Genomic DNA, 13,987 nt, shown 5'->3' with positions numbered 1-13,987 from the left:
TTAGCCTTAATATGAAGTAACATTAAGTAACCCAAAAATGTTAAACTGTAAGAGTAGTAGTCAGGTTTCGTGAACCCTTTGAAGAGTACTGTCACCGGTGTGATCCTTCTATACTACACAATTTAAGCCCGGGGGAAAATGCTAACGCTAGCATCGGCGATCGCCGATCTTTTCTACTTCATGCTATCTGCACAAATGGTTGACACTCAGTTCAGAGAGAATCAAAGGAAGGCAGGCAGCTTTGCATGACATTCTTCTGGACGTGTTTCATTGTGGTGATAGTGAGGGTAGTCAATCGTTTTGTTGACAAGACAGTGGTGACGGTACGGTGGCCGGCAGGTGCAAACGCGGGACAACAGCCAAAGACACATACATTAGCAGGAAACAGCTGCAAATCCTGAAATGAAAGACAAACAAATCCTGAAAACAAATACAACCAAAAAACACTGCATTTACAGAAATTATGCAAACAAAATACAACACACAAACCCCGAAAACAAACGCAATAAAAAAACGCTGCAAATACCAAAACGATATGCAAAGTCCAAAGCACATATAAATCCCAAAACACATACAAAAAAAAAACATTGCGGAAGTGCTCCAGGCCTCTAGGGGGCGCGCTACGTGGAACAGATTGATGTCTGACCAGACATAGACAAAACGAAAAAGAGTGCTGCAAATTGAAGCCGGAGGAAACAAAGTAGATCGAAGTGGAAAAAGTCGATATATAAGAAGGTAAGTTTTGTTTTGATACAAAGAGCGTCATATTTACCCAGCTGTTTGGTAAAAGAGTTTGCAAGTCAAGTTACAGCACTGTGCACCTACATGTAACTCTTGACATCATATAGATATAGGCTATTATAGGTGCAAAGAGGAGTTGGTTTATTGTGCCCCAATGTAAATCCTAATGTGAGAGTTAAAGGACGGTCAACAATATAATGTACCTTGGTCAGTTTGGATTTATCGTAGCATCTATTCTTAATTAAAGTGAATCTATTTTATTTCAGTCAGTCATTTGTGTGAATGCAGGTGTGAGACATTCCAAATGTTCAAAAAGTGAGCACTCCACGAATGGACAACAGTTTGCCAGGGTAAAATAAAACATTGTCAACATATAATATAATAATTATTTTGTGCCACAAGAAGCAGAATGTTTTAACAGTACAGTAGTTTGAATATATTTGTTGTTTACCTTTATCAGACCTCTCAGGCACCCACAACCAGCGTCTGATCGGGTAAGACTAATTAAAAATGTAATTATAACATGTAGGTTTGAATTTGTGAACATGAAATCAATAAATACCTTTGTGTGCTAATGACACGCTCATTATATCAACTGCACTTATTTCCTGGGTAAAAATAGGATGGAGCACCAGCCCCATTCCAGGAAGAGGTCCAGTCTGCCCCGGGTCAGAACAGCTTCTATAGGTAAACGATGTTGACAGTTGCATCGTGACACAGTTGTGTGGTGTGTATCTTTATTTTACATTTGTTTGTTTGTATAGCCTCCAATCACAGTGGGTAACATTGCCAGGAAGCAGAACAATTATACTTTCATACATTTCCAAATGACACCCACAATATCTGACATCTTAGTGAGGACTATAAAAAACACCCACAAATATTTTTCAAAGATCAGATATTGTTTGTTGCATCCATTTCAAAAGTTTACAAGGATTGTGCAGGAGTATTACAAAAATGCTGTTGTCAGTTTAGAACCCAATGTATTGGAAAAAAAATAGGAAGAGGATCGACATCCTTTTGTAAATATGACTGTCATGCATATATTATGTATTTGAAGTAATTATTCAACTGTCTTCTCACTGCAGCAACTACACAAATGTGTATGCACCTATCATTATTGATAGCCAGTCTGAGCCAGAAGACAAAATGGAGCAAACCGCAGAGGAAAGGTATTAATTGTTACTATTACCACTTAATTGTTCTATTCTATACTGTAAATCTTATTACTAGCTTCATCATTTAATATTACAATACATCACTTTGTCTTTCCCAGCACAGAATACCTGACTGCGGAACACATACACACATGTACAAAAAGAACAAATACATCTTGCAGCAGGTTTAATATTAATAGAGCGTGGGATGGAGCAATCCGCGGCTTCAAAGGTGCCTCATTCGACCCCTCTCATGAGATGTCAGTTAAGTTCACTGATGATGAGGGACAAACTGAGGATGGAGTGGACACTGGTGGTCCCAAGCGTGAGTTCCTGACCCTCCTTATGGAATGCCTGAGAATGCGAAGAAAACATCACGTCAGCAACTGTTTGTGCCCCATGGCGGTGTGACTTTCCCAGCCGCTCATTGTCTCAAAATCTGATTCTAAATGTATAATGTTCTCTATAAAGATAGAACTAATACACAATTATGAATATATAATTTAAGCTGTTTGTGTATTTAATGCATTGGTCTACAATTTAATGATGGCTTCTATATATTTCACATAAACAGACAATGAAAATATTTTGTTTATATATAAAGTCTATGGTTTTGGGATTTGTATGTGCTTTGGACTTTGCATATCGTTTTGGTATTTACAGCGTTTTTTTGTTGCGTTTGTTTTCGGGGTTTATGTGTTGTATTTAGTTTGCATCATTTCTGTAAATGCAGCTGTTCTGTTGTATTTGTTTTCAGGGTTTGTTTGTTTTTCATTTCATTATTTGCAGGTGTTCCCTGCTTATGTTTGCGTTTTGAGCCGTTGTTCCGCTTTTGCACCTGCTGGCCACCATATAACGGCCATCTTGGTGACGTGTGTTGTTCTGCGAGACCAAAGATGTAGTTCATTGAGCATTTCACACAAATAAATGTGTTACTTCACAGTTTTACGACAATTTTTTTTTTTGACTTGCAAAATTATGTTTTAAATTCGTGGCACAATTCAAACGGGATCGAAACATAATCTTTCTCTCTCCATTGACTTCAATACATAATTGTTTCCTGCGCCATATAGATAGATCTATCTATATGGCGCAGATTGTTTCGAAATAAGGTCCCATGGAGGTCCACCGGAAGGGGAGGGACTTCGCCATGCTCGAAATGTCCCTTATAGGCCTACGTCTGTTTCCGGTTATTTTTATTTTGAAATTCATTTCCTTACGGACGCCAAAATTGCCAGAGATTATGGAATTAAAAAAAATAAATAAAAAGAAGGATAATTGTGCGTTATTGGTGAGTAAATAACAGTGTGTTATTTTATCCATTTCTTTTCCTCACAGGCGACAAAAAAAGTCCAACATTATATGATTTAAAATAAAAACAATAATCGTGGCTTGATATTGAGTAATAACATGTTTTTATGAACTCCACAGCTTCCGGTCTTCCAAGACCCGAACGGAAAAAAAGACGTGCTGCAGGCACGAAACATACTACCAATAGAAATACATTGCTTTTAAAATCGTTCTGTGTGACACGAAAAAAAGGGGGAAATCGTGTTGGTGAACACGAATCAATAGATTAAATGTCGTGACTATAACAGGAAATGCTGTGTGACTGGGTAGTCTTTTGAATAAGAAAAAAGCTTTGGGAGTATAGAAGAAGAATATGGAGGGATGAAACCCTCTTTAATGGTCACACATGCAGAGCACACAGCAAACACAGTGACATTTGTATCTACAGATAAATATTAAGCCTGACAAAGTGCTTAATATATTGCTTTCCTGCAATGTTAACTATGTTTAAGCACTTATTTTAACTGATATTATACATATGTATTATACTCTCATAGGATGTATGTAGATAGTATAAGAAATGTGCAGAATGACAGTTTAATTGTGGAGGTATACACACATATTGATAGATGTCTTGTAATGCACTGTTGAGGAACCTGCGACCCAAGTGTTTCATTCATTGCATAACTACACCGTAGTTGTGTAAAATATGATATGTCAATAAACCTTAGCTTATAGAAAATCTTGAAAGGGATGTGCAAACTAGTCATTACAGTCTTTAATTAACTATTAGTAGAGAATAATGAGTAATAAATATACTTTATAGGGATCCTATTAATATCTAATAATAAAATAATACAATTCAATAACGTGCTTTAACCAGGTGTCCCTTTCTATCAGCTCTGCACCGTTATGGTGTACACAGCTATCTACCAATTGGATCAAATATAAAAGTCAGCCGAATAAGTGTTGATACTGCCAGGAGACGTATTGTGTGAAAAGAAATGTAAGATGTTGTTTAATTGCTTATATATGTAGGATCCACGTCACGTTTTTAGTTTTGGCGGCAGTTCTCCTGTTTGTCTATAAGTCTTCTCAGCAGGGCTCTAGAGAATTACGGCAGATATGTAATATTTAATGCAGCCGAACCGTGTATTAAAATGCCATTATGTGATGACTTTCAAAGAGAAAAGCAAGTACACTCGGAATAAAGTATTATTTTATTTTTAAATAACGTTTTCAGATTTCACATCACATAAACACCAAATCCCAGCATGCAACCATCCAATCATCGAGCTGAGGATCTTGCCTACGTCTGTTTCCGGTTCCACATCCACATGCATGGATTAACATCGATTTAATACATTAATGTAGCCTTTGTTTCTGCTAAAAGAGGTGTCGACCAGCTGGGGCAACAAGAAAATCGGCGTAATCGAGTGTGACTATTAAAAAATAAATCATTACGTCGGGGTAGCATTTGCTTGGCATTTCTGGTTATTTCTCCACTGGTTAACATGGGTTAACAATACCGTGTAACTGTCACCTTTGAAGGGACGAAATCGTGACATCCTCACATCTCCCAGCATGGTAAATCGCCACATGTTCACGTCTTGCCGTGATACCGGGTTGTCCTAGGATCTGGTGTACTTGAAGAGTCCATATTTTAAGGTAGCGTTGCAAAATGTACAGATTTTAAGGAAAAAGAACATTTTATTTTCGCATCACTGATCTGAGCAATTACCATCAAGTATTCTTATTCTGTTTCTTTCAACCAATAAACAGCATAACATTGTAAAAGAAAATACGATAAAATGAAAAATAGAAAATAAAACTGAATTTAGTACCAATGAAAATGTTTTGTTACATTACTCAAACGTATGTTTCAAAGGTCAGGTACCAGTGTAGCATTGTTTGTCTAGTCAGCACTTAGAACAGCCTAAGAAACATGACTTTAACCATGTGAGAGAACTAAGGATAAAGCGAGGAGCTTTGTAATACACCTGACACAGTAATATTACAAACACCACGATGAGGAAAGCCAGAAGATTTCAGGCAAACACAATTGTTTCTAATTTAGTGTAAACATTAAATTAGCTTTGAATATGAATCTGTATTTTCAATATATTGTAATTCTAGTATAATACTGCTTACATAAAAATAATTGCATTACTTTTGTATTGCACTGTTGAGGCACTTTCTTCCAACCAGACACAGCAATGTGGATGTAGGCTAATTCAGTACGTAAACCTCGGATAATATTAGCTAATCCTTTCTCAAATGGTCTCAAGCTCCAGCACAAGATCAAGAGCTTTGCTTGCCTTGCAGAGGATTCCAGACCCAGTCTTTGTTCGGATTTAAACATGAGAAAAACACAAATGGTTACTAATTACATCAAGGAAGGACAGAATAGATCGCAATCTCAGTAACATTTTATTTACTAATGTCTTTCTAATCTATAATTCGAGGTTCAACATTTTAGTAGAGAAAGACGTGCATGACAGTTTAAGAGCATTGCCATAAATATCAAAACCGTCAAATGTCAATCATGTTGTAAATGGATCATAGGGTAAGTAAAGCACTTTAGCCTCCTGAGTCGATGGAATGAGGTCATAGGTTTCACCTTTTACCAGGTCACTTAGAGCAGAGGGGTCAAATAGGTGCTAATACGTCACTCTATGGGATCCCTGATGACCCATATCACTTTCAATGAGGGCCACCAGCCTTACACAAACTGTTGTGAAAAGCAATATATGATTAGGTAACACAGTGCCGACAAGGGATAATAAGAAAGTAATTGAGAAATTGAGCAGCTGTATTCTTTTTCTGAAATAGGAGTTTGCTCTTTGAGAAATCTGCGCCCTTAACCTTGGGAGGATTAGCCTGGCCTGAGGAAAGGCCAGATGGGCAGCACACAATCATCCCATCACCCACATGGTTCACTACGTCTTTGCCTGGTTTCCCTACATCCTCTTATGGCCTCTCAGGTTTTTCACAAAAAGTGACTTATCCGACCGGCCCACATTGTCCGACTGGCTTTGGTGGTGGTATCTCCGGAGTTGTACAGGGAAAGAGCAAGTTTTAAGAAAATGAGAGTCACCAACAACAGTTTCAAACCATTGAACTTCGATTAATTACCCTCAATTTGCCAAACTTACCGAAAACCTTTGTGAGACTCGCTGCCGGACAACAGTTACCAAAACCAACCGAGGTGAATTCCAAACCTTAACCATCTTACGAGAATTTTGAAAACATGATGAATCATGATATTTTTAGGAGACCAAATGTTACAATGATCTTTCATCATCTAAAAACACACAGAAAGCAGCAAACCTGACATAACAAGCGAACAAGCCACAGCAGTTCAGGTTGTGAAGCCGGTATACAACTACTCCTATTCTAAACTAGCGATTGTCGGGAAAATGTTTACTGAGTTAATAAAATAAAGTTAGAAATTGGATTTTATCTTCATAGTGTTCTCTGAAAACTGAATTATTTTTGCATCCAATCAAGTCACACCAAGCTGGCTTTTATAAAGAATGACCGTTTAAAGCTCCTCAAATATAGGGTACATTTCAGTCCCCCAGGGTGCCACTTGGACGAGAGTTGATTGGCAGATAACAATATCTACTTGATGGGACTGTCACTCTTAGAAAAGGAGGCTGGCTGACTGTTGTTTGCCATTCAGATGCTGATGATAACAATACCTGCCGACGGAAGAGAAAAACTGGAATAATTCAACCCTCATTCTGCAAAGCACTGGAACAGGGTGTCTGATTGAATGATTGGCTTACCTGATCTGACACTGGATGGTGAGTCAAAGGTCAGTGATTGACTTTGTTGATCTTTTATGAGATCGGAGGTCAAATTGTCTGGACCTCAGGGATATTAGCTCACCTTCAGGTTACCATATGGCAGTAACTTGGATCAGATGGCTGGTGAGGTTGACACATAGAGAACGACTCACACATGTTGTGAAGAATACCTGATGAAGAAGTCCCATTCCACTATGCTTTCAACCATTGTGTCTCAAATCAGGCAAAGGTGTGTGGACGTAGAATAAGGGAACTTAGGGAGGTATCGACAGGCCAGAAAAGGAAGTCACTTAAATGCTTGAAGATTTGAATTCTTGGTTGTGGCTAAAGGCAAAAGAAGATGACTTCTAGAATCGATGGCCTTTTGGAATTATTCATCCTCCTGACAGGACCCAACATTTTCCAAAAGAGCAGTGAACTGCTTCCCTCTCGGGGGATATATTTCAGAGGGATAGGAAGCCCTTTGATGTGCTCTCTGGACACAAGGCTAGAGCTGAAAGCATCTTGAGAGACACCAGCACAGACTACATGCAATCAGAATTAAAAGTGAAATTTCCCTTTAAAGAGAGGAGGCAGTAGCACAGGTGGCTGCAACTCACATCTGGCAAATCCCTGCTCAAACTGACTCTCAAGCTCAGTATTTTACCTAAAACCGTTTATGTTTCAGTTACAAAGTGCAGTTACAAATTCAGAGATATTTCTAGTGGAACTTTCAGAGTCCAGTTGTGTCGGTCTTCATCAATCTTTATCTAGCATTTCAGAAAATACTATTCATTTTGAGACACTCAAATACAATTTAAAAAATGCTGAAAATATTCGCAGACACTTAAAGCATACCAACATGAAGCAAAGTGCAGATGGAAAGACACTCTTATTTGTATTATTATTATTAATAATAACGTCTGCATAGACATTTTTCAGGGGCGGACTGGCCATCTGTAGAATGTCCCCGCAGCGAGGAAGAAACTGCCAAGTTAGGTTCCCAAAAAACTCACTCAAGAAGTATGTTAGATACCAATGATCAAGTATTTAGCCACCCAAATATAGTGAAGTATCTTATTGATAAGTGAAAAACCATCCATAATTTAAAAAAGATAATCCCTTTTATCATGTTTGTGTCAAGTGTCATCGGATAGTTGCCAAAAATATGAGGTTTTTACTTCAAAGGAATTCATGAATGAAACGCGAATGACAAAAAAATGGCATTTTGAATATTACCTTTATATGACATTTACTACGTACAATGTTATTACAATGAATAATGAGTATCATCTACAATAGTCCTGAAGAATCATGGCACATGGGTATGTCCCCAAATATCCTGAGAGGATCTTAATAATCATATCAAATATTTAAAAAACATTTATATTTGACAAATATTAAGAATAATAATATATTGAATTCATCAATACACAACCGACTGAGGAGGTTCATGGCTTATCTGGCTCTGCACTGAAGTCTCCTCTGCTGTTATTCGGCGCACTGTCCTGCTCAGTTGTTTCCACACAGGGTTTTCCTGTTTCCTCAAACAGTTGGCAAAGTGCAGGCACGCTGGAGTCAGAGCCAGCCTCTAGATCTGACTCAGGGTCAACATCACAGTAGGAGCTGTGGTCAAAGCCAGCTCCAGGATCAGTGCCAAGGCTTAGTTTTGGGATAATGCCAGGGGGAGATTCCTTCTCAGATCCAGATGCCTGGTCTATCTCTGAGCTGTCACCCAGAGACTCCTCTGCCTTTATATCTGGGTCAGAGAGCTGTCCTTCTGGTGGCTCCTCTGCCTTCAGCCTCCTGCGGCTGATCAGTTTCTGCAGCTGCAGCTTGCTGGTGAAGAAGATGCTGCGCCAGCCCACCTCCAGAGCCAGAGATGCTACTTCAGGGGACACTGTGTTGCAGCGACGATCCACCGCCTGCTCCCAAAACTCCTCTGAGCCACATAGCTGAGGAGCACAAGTAAAGCTCAACCATTTGCATTGATTTAATTACACATTTATAAAAACAATAGGAATCTAATATTACATCTGATTTAATAACTGTTTTTTTTTTTAACAATGTATCAAAGATAACATGTGCAGTGATGAAACCTTAAATAACAGAGTTACTATTTCTAATCTCAGGATAGTTTTCTTGTTGCACATCTGTCTTTATGTGTCTCTGGAACTCACCTCCCTGAACCTGTGTGACGTTCTCCCAAGCTGGCCCACGTCCTCCAGTTCTAGATCATTTATTATCCGCAGCAGTATGGAGTCAGACAGGCGCTCCAGATAGTCGTAATGGTCTTGGCACAACGCCTTGGTGTACTGCAAGATTCGACGACCAAAAACCATACTGATCTCACCTGGAGAGAAGCCACAATCTGTACATGAAGCTATGAATACCTAAAGCACTATTATGCTTTCTGACCACATGATAAAAAGTAATGCAAACCAAACAGTTTAGAGTTAAATAATAAAGCTCTTACTCTGGAGCAAAGTGTCATCTAAGAAGTCCTGGTGAGACTCCTTCAACTCCCCGGGTTTGGAGTATCTGTCCACAGTTCTGGGAGATATCTTCCACCATCTCCATATCACCTGGGAGTGACCGTTCAAAGGATCTTTTCTGTTAAATATTTTCACATCAAGCTCTAAAAAACACAGCTTTCCTCAATGTGTTATACCCTCAACAATATAATACTGTTATTTACATCTAAAAAGAAAAAAAAAGGGAACTGTAAAACAGACTAATCTATGTACACAGTATACACATATCTGGAGACATTTTGAAAATAGGTCAAACAGTTGGCTGAAAAGTGAGTATTTCTTATCATGCTATATTTAATCTTCCAGCACATGACTACTGTTCCATAAATAGAAATAAACAGCAGACCCATGTGCCCAATGGCTAAATATGATAGAAATGCCACTGAATCTCAGAAACTACAAGGTGCACATCTAATATTTGAACTAATAACAAATTGTATATCTAACTTATCCCCAAATATGCAGTTTATTAAATGCCTTCGATATGAGATATTTCAAAAATGTTAGCAGGACATAATACAGAATCATAGGTCAGTATAAAAAATAAGACATAACTGTCTTATTTTTTATACTGACCTATGATTCTGTATTATTTTTCCATTTTAAGGTTTTAGTTTGCATTTTGTCTTATCATAGCCTAGTCTTTAGGCAGACATACGTTTCTAACTATTACACAGTAGTTTTTACTTGGTAACATGTGTTTATAACCCTTTCTCAAATGTGTAGTATTGTACATACTGTATATTAAGCATTTTTACTTTTGATACTTGAGTACATTTAGCTGATCATACTTCTGTAGTTCTGTATTTTGAACTCACATGTATTTGTAATGGAGTATGTTTAAAATACTGCGGTCAAGCCAGCCTCCACTCGGGAAAACCTAGTCAAGCCAGCCTGCACGTGATATTGCGGTGCGCGAATATCCTATGCATTACGGTAGAGTAAAAAAAAAAATCATCCCTCTGTGTTTAGATAAGAATAAAACTAAAACTGTCCAGTATCAAAGACTCATCTCTCTCCAGGGTGATAGCAGGACATCCCATCTAGTCACCCAGAAAAAATCAGGACATTCTGATGTAGAGTTTCAAAATAAAAGACCTTTGAAATCTCTATTGTATGAGCTATCATCCCTGTTTTTAGATGAGAATAAAAAAAAAACTGTCCAGTATCAAAGACTCATCTCACTCCAGGGTGATTGCAGGACACCCCACCTGGTCACTCAGAAAAAATCCGGACATTTTGATGTACAGTTTCAAAATAAAAGACCTTTGAAGTCTCATATATGAGCTATCATCCCTGTTTCTGAGTGACTAAATGGGGTGTCCTGCTATCACCCTGGAGTGAGATGAGTCTTTGATACTGGACAGTTTTTGTTTTATTCTCATCTAAAAACAGGGATTATAGCTCATACAATAGAGATTTCAAAGGTCTTTTATTTTGAAATTCTACATCAGAATGTCCTGATTTTTTCTGAGTGACTAGATGGGATGTCCTGCTATCACCCTGAAGTGAAATGAGTCTTTGATACTGGACAGTTTTAGTTTTATTCTCATCTAAACACAGGGAGGATTTTTTTTTTTTTTTAATCTACCGTAATGCATAGAATATTCGCGCACCGCAATATCACGTGCGGGCTGGCTTGACTAGGTTTTCCCGAGTGGAGGCTGGCTTGACCGCAGTTTTAAAATGTGGTATTAGTACTTTTACTCAAGTTGAGCATCTGAGTACTTTTTCCACCAATGGCCTTACTACGGTTATTATATCCAGACGTTGTTTAAACGATTTAATGAGCAAATATATCCAAGTTAAAAAGTAGCTATTTAACATTATAAAACGGACAAGTCAAATCAAGCAATCTGATTGGTTCTTAGCCGTGATATACTGAGCGTATACCACGGGTAGAATTGTAGGTTACTTTTCACAACAAGTCAGTATCCCTCCGCGTCTGAGAAAAACAGTATACCGTTGGGCTGAAAAGCAAACTGCTGGAACAAGAAAGCAGCGGAGAAGTAACGGGGCAGAAGCCCTCCTTTTTGACGCAGCGGTCCAGACATAGACATCAAACGGCAAAACATATTCAGTGTGCAGTTCCTTTGGCATTAGGGCAGGGATATTTAGATACTTTTGAAGGTTTAACATAATGAATTGTGCTACTTTTAAAGCAAGCAACGATGTTTTCAAATCTGTAATCAAAGAGGTCCGCAAAAACGCTATCGACTAGTGATGGGATTTATGGCTCTTTGAAGGGAGCCGGATCTTATGGCTCCGTTCCTTTCAAAGAGCCGTTCAAAAGAGCCGTTCAAAAGAGCCGTTTTTTTGGCGGGGTTACTTGGTTTGTCTGTGAAATAATCACCAGATTAATGATTGACTGTATTGCCAGACCTAATGTCAATAATCTGCTTTGTAAACACGACACAAGGTGGCGCCATATCCATGTCATTCATGTCCGTGAATGTACTACTTTGAATTTACCCTCCGTATGTGTTAAGTAAATAAAGTTGCCTTGCCTTGAATGAAATTCACGCAACTCTTAATATAGATACTGTGTTTTTAAGTGGCGATGGAGATCATTTGTTGGCCCTGCTTTAAAGGATATTTTGCCTTTACAAATGGTGCGCTTTTTTGGTTGAAGTGCATCAAAATGCTGCTGCGTTTTCGCGTTTGGCTCATTTTCCATCCGAAAAACACGTCGTCTACCTGTCCTGTAGCCTACCACTTGTTATGACTTCTCTCTCTCGCGTATTCCGTTAAGACCCACCCCATCTCACTCCTCCTGCTGAAACCTACTAATCAGAGTAGGGGCGGGTCTTCACAGAATACGTTTGGGGAACAAAATCAAGCTTTTCAACAGGCGAGTGGATTTTGGCAGGCAGTGAGTGCGGACTAACAATTGAACGATAACAAGAACGGCTCTCACCAAGTACGACTCGGTTCCCCTCGTTCATACCAAAGAGCCGTTCAAAAGAATCGGCTCGTTCGCGACCGACACATCACTACTATCGACCAATCAGATTGCTTGATTTGACTTGTCAGTTTTTATAAATATATTTAAATTTCTTCCGTTACGAAACAAACTTACAAAGCATAAAATGGAAACATTTAAGATTAACTTCGACCTCCGGGGGGGTCTTACTATAGTATGGAGGAGTGGATTGAGCAGTGCCTATCTCCAGAAAAAAAAGCACCTAAACTACGACATGCAGAGCTACGTGAAGAGCAGGTAGACCAACTGGAAAAGTACCACCATTCAAAAGCTTTCTGATGCGGGTCTTGAAACAAAGCAGAGAAATTATGACCGTTAGTGGCCACAGGTGCGAAAGCTCTCTCCAGAGCTACTGGAAGCCCAATCTCGGGGACCGGAGAAAGTGGAGCAATATTCTCGCCACGCCAAGCAACAGCCTCGAACAACCTCAACCTATACAAGTGACCACGTAAGCCATGCTACTGATGCTGGACAGTTTTTCAGTGGATACACAATAAACAGCAACATACACATTAATGTAAATAAACAGCCAAATAATGGATCAACGCTCTCTGTCTAATATGTTCGCTTGCTGTTAGTGTTGTTGCATAGCAACCACCTTGCACTATGTTTTGTGCAGAAGGCAACGGAGGGACTATTTTATTTTGAACATCATTATTTACTAATAAAAACTATTTAAATTAGAGTGTGTATTTTTCTTTCATATTGCCACACTTGGTAACCGTTTTATAAAAGTAATAGCTCACTTCAGGCCGTGATATATGCTCATTATATCACAGCTAAGGGGGTTGTCGACCGTCCGCTTCGCGTCGGGCCGAACCACGCCCCTTAGCTGTGATATAATGAGCATATACCACGGCCTGTCGTGAGCTATTGCTTAATTAGAAGCTAACATAAATAGCATTCAACTGCCCTGCAGTTTGCGTGCACGTGAGGCAAAGTTCCTGTGGTTACAGCAGGTTTAGCTAGCTAACGTTACCCTTAATAAAACGTTAACATTAGTTCATGCTAGCAATGCAGTAGAGTAATTATATTTATACAATATCTATACTTACACCTGACTTGGTGATAGCAAAATGATAAAAGTTCTTGTTTGGTGGTGGACCGCGTCCGGACTTCTCAAACAACGGGTCTGTTAACAGGGACGCCATGTCAAACTGTCTGTGTTGTCATGGCAACTGCTTTCTCAGGTGGAGAGCTGAAGACATGACTAGGTCCAAGCAAGAAGCTACATGTGAACAAAGTTAGCATTTAGCACGTTTTCAACTGAAGAAAATTACATACAGAAGAACGTATGCAAGACAAAGGTTAACAGGGAATGGTTGCTCGTTATGATAATACAAAAGATACACCCCAATGCACAAAACTGAACGCTTTGAGTCTAATTATACAACAGCTCTGCAATTCATTATTCCTTACTAAAGGATAACAGTAGGCCATACCTAGTGTTTATTCGAACCATGTTTTTTTTGTTTAAACAGAGACACCTTT

At 38.9% G+C, this 13,987-nt stretch overlaps 2 protein-coding genes across 3 annotated transcripts; one reads left to right on the top strand and one right to left on the bottom strand.

Moving 5' to 3' along the window:
• Window positions 1–674: 674 nt before the first annotated feature.
• Window positions 675–2,891, top strand: LOC307020923 (uncharacterized protein). 2 transcript variants are annotated; one of them, XM_079652621.1, is made up of 6 exons: window positions 676–735; window positions 1,030–1,091; window positions 1,202–1,235; window positions 1,364–1,428; window positions 1,830–1,913; window positions 2,018–2,891. In XM_079652621.1, exons 2-6 carry the CDS (start codon window positions 1,072–1,074, stop codon window positions 2,307–2,309), a joined length of 495 nt encoding a protein of 164 aa, XP_079508747.1. In that variant the 5' UTR covers window positions 676–735; window positions 1,030–1,071; the 3' UTR covers window positions 2,310–2,891. The 2 variants fall into 2 exon arrangements, 1 of the variants encoding a protein (XP_079508747.1); XR_013803013.1 differs by having other exon boundaries at window positions 675–735; window positions 1,008–1,235.
• Window positions 2,892–8,207: 5,316 nt separating this feature from the next.
• fbxo36b (F-box protein 36b) lies at window positions 8,208–13,648 on the bottom strand. The gene is made up of 4 exons (XM_079652261.1): window positions 13,552–13,648; window positions 9,456–9,564; window positions 9,160–9,332; window positions 8,208–8,934 (listed from the first exon to the last, which is right to left on the bottom strand). The coding sequence occupies exons 1-4, from the start codon at window positions 13,645–13,647 to the stop codon at window positions 8,431–8,433; spliced, it is 882 nt and encodes a 293-aa protein (XP_079508387.1). The 5' UTR covers window position 13,648; the 3' UTR covers window positions 8,208–8,430.
• Window positions 13,649–13,987: the final 339 nt, after the last annotated feature.

The sequence above is a fragment of the Notothenia rossii genome (assembly GCF_949606895.1).
Source record: "Notothenia rossii genome assembly, chromosome: 9".
Lineage (NCBI taxonomy): Eukaryota > Metazoa > Chordata > Actinopteri > Perciformes > Nototheniidae > Notothenia > Notothenia rossii.
Note: the sequence above shows the minus strand (reverse complement) of the source record. Positions and strands in the feature narration are given on the sequence as shown.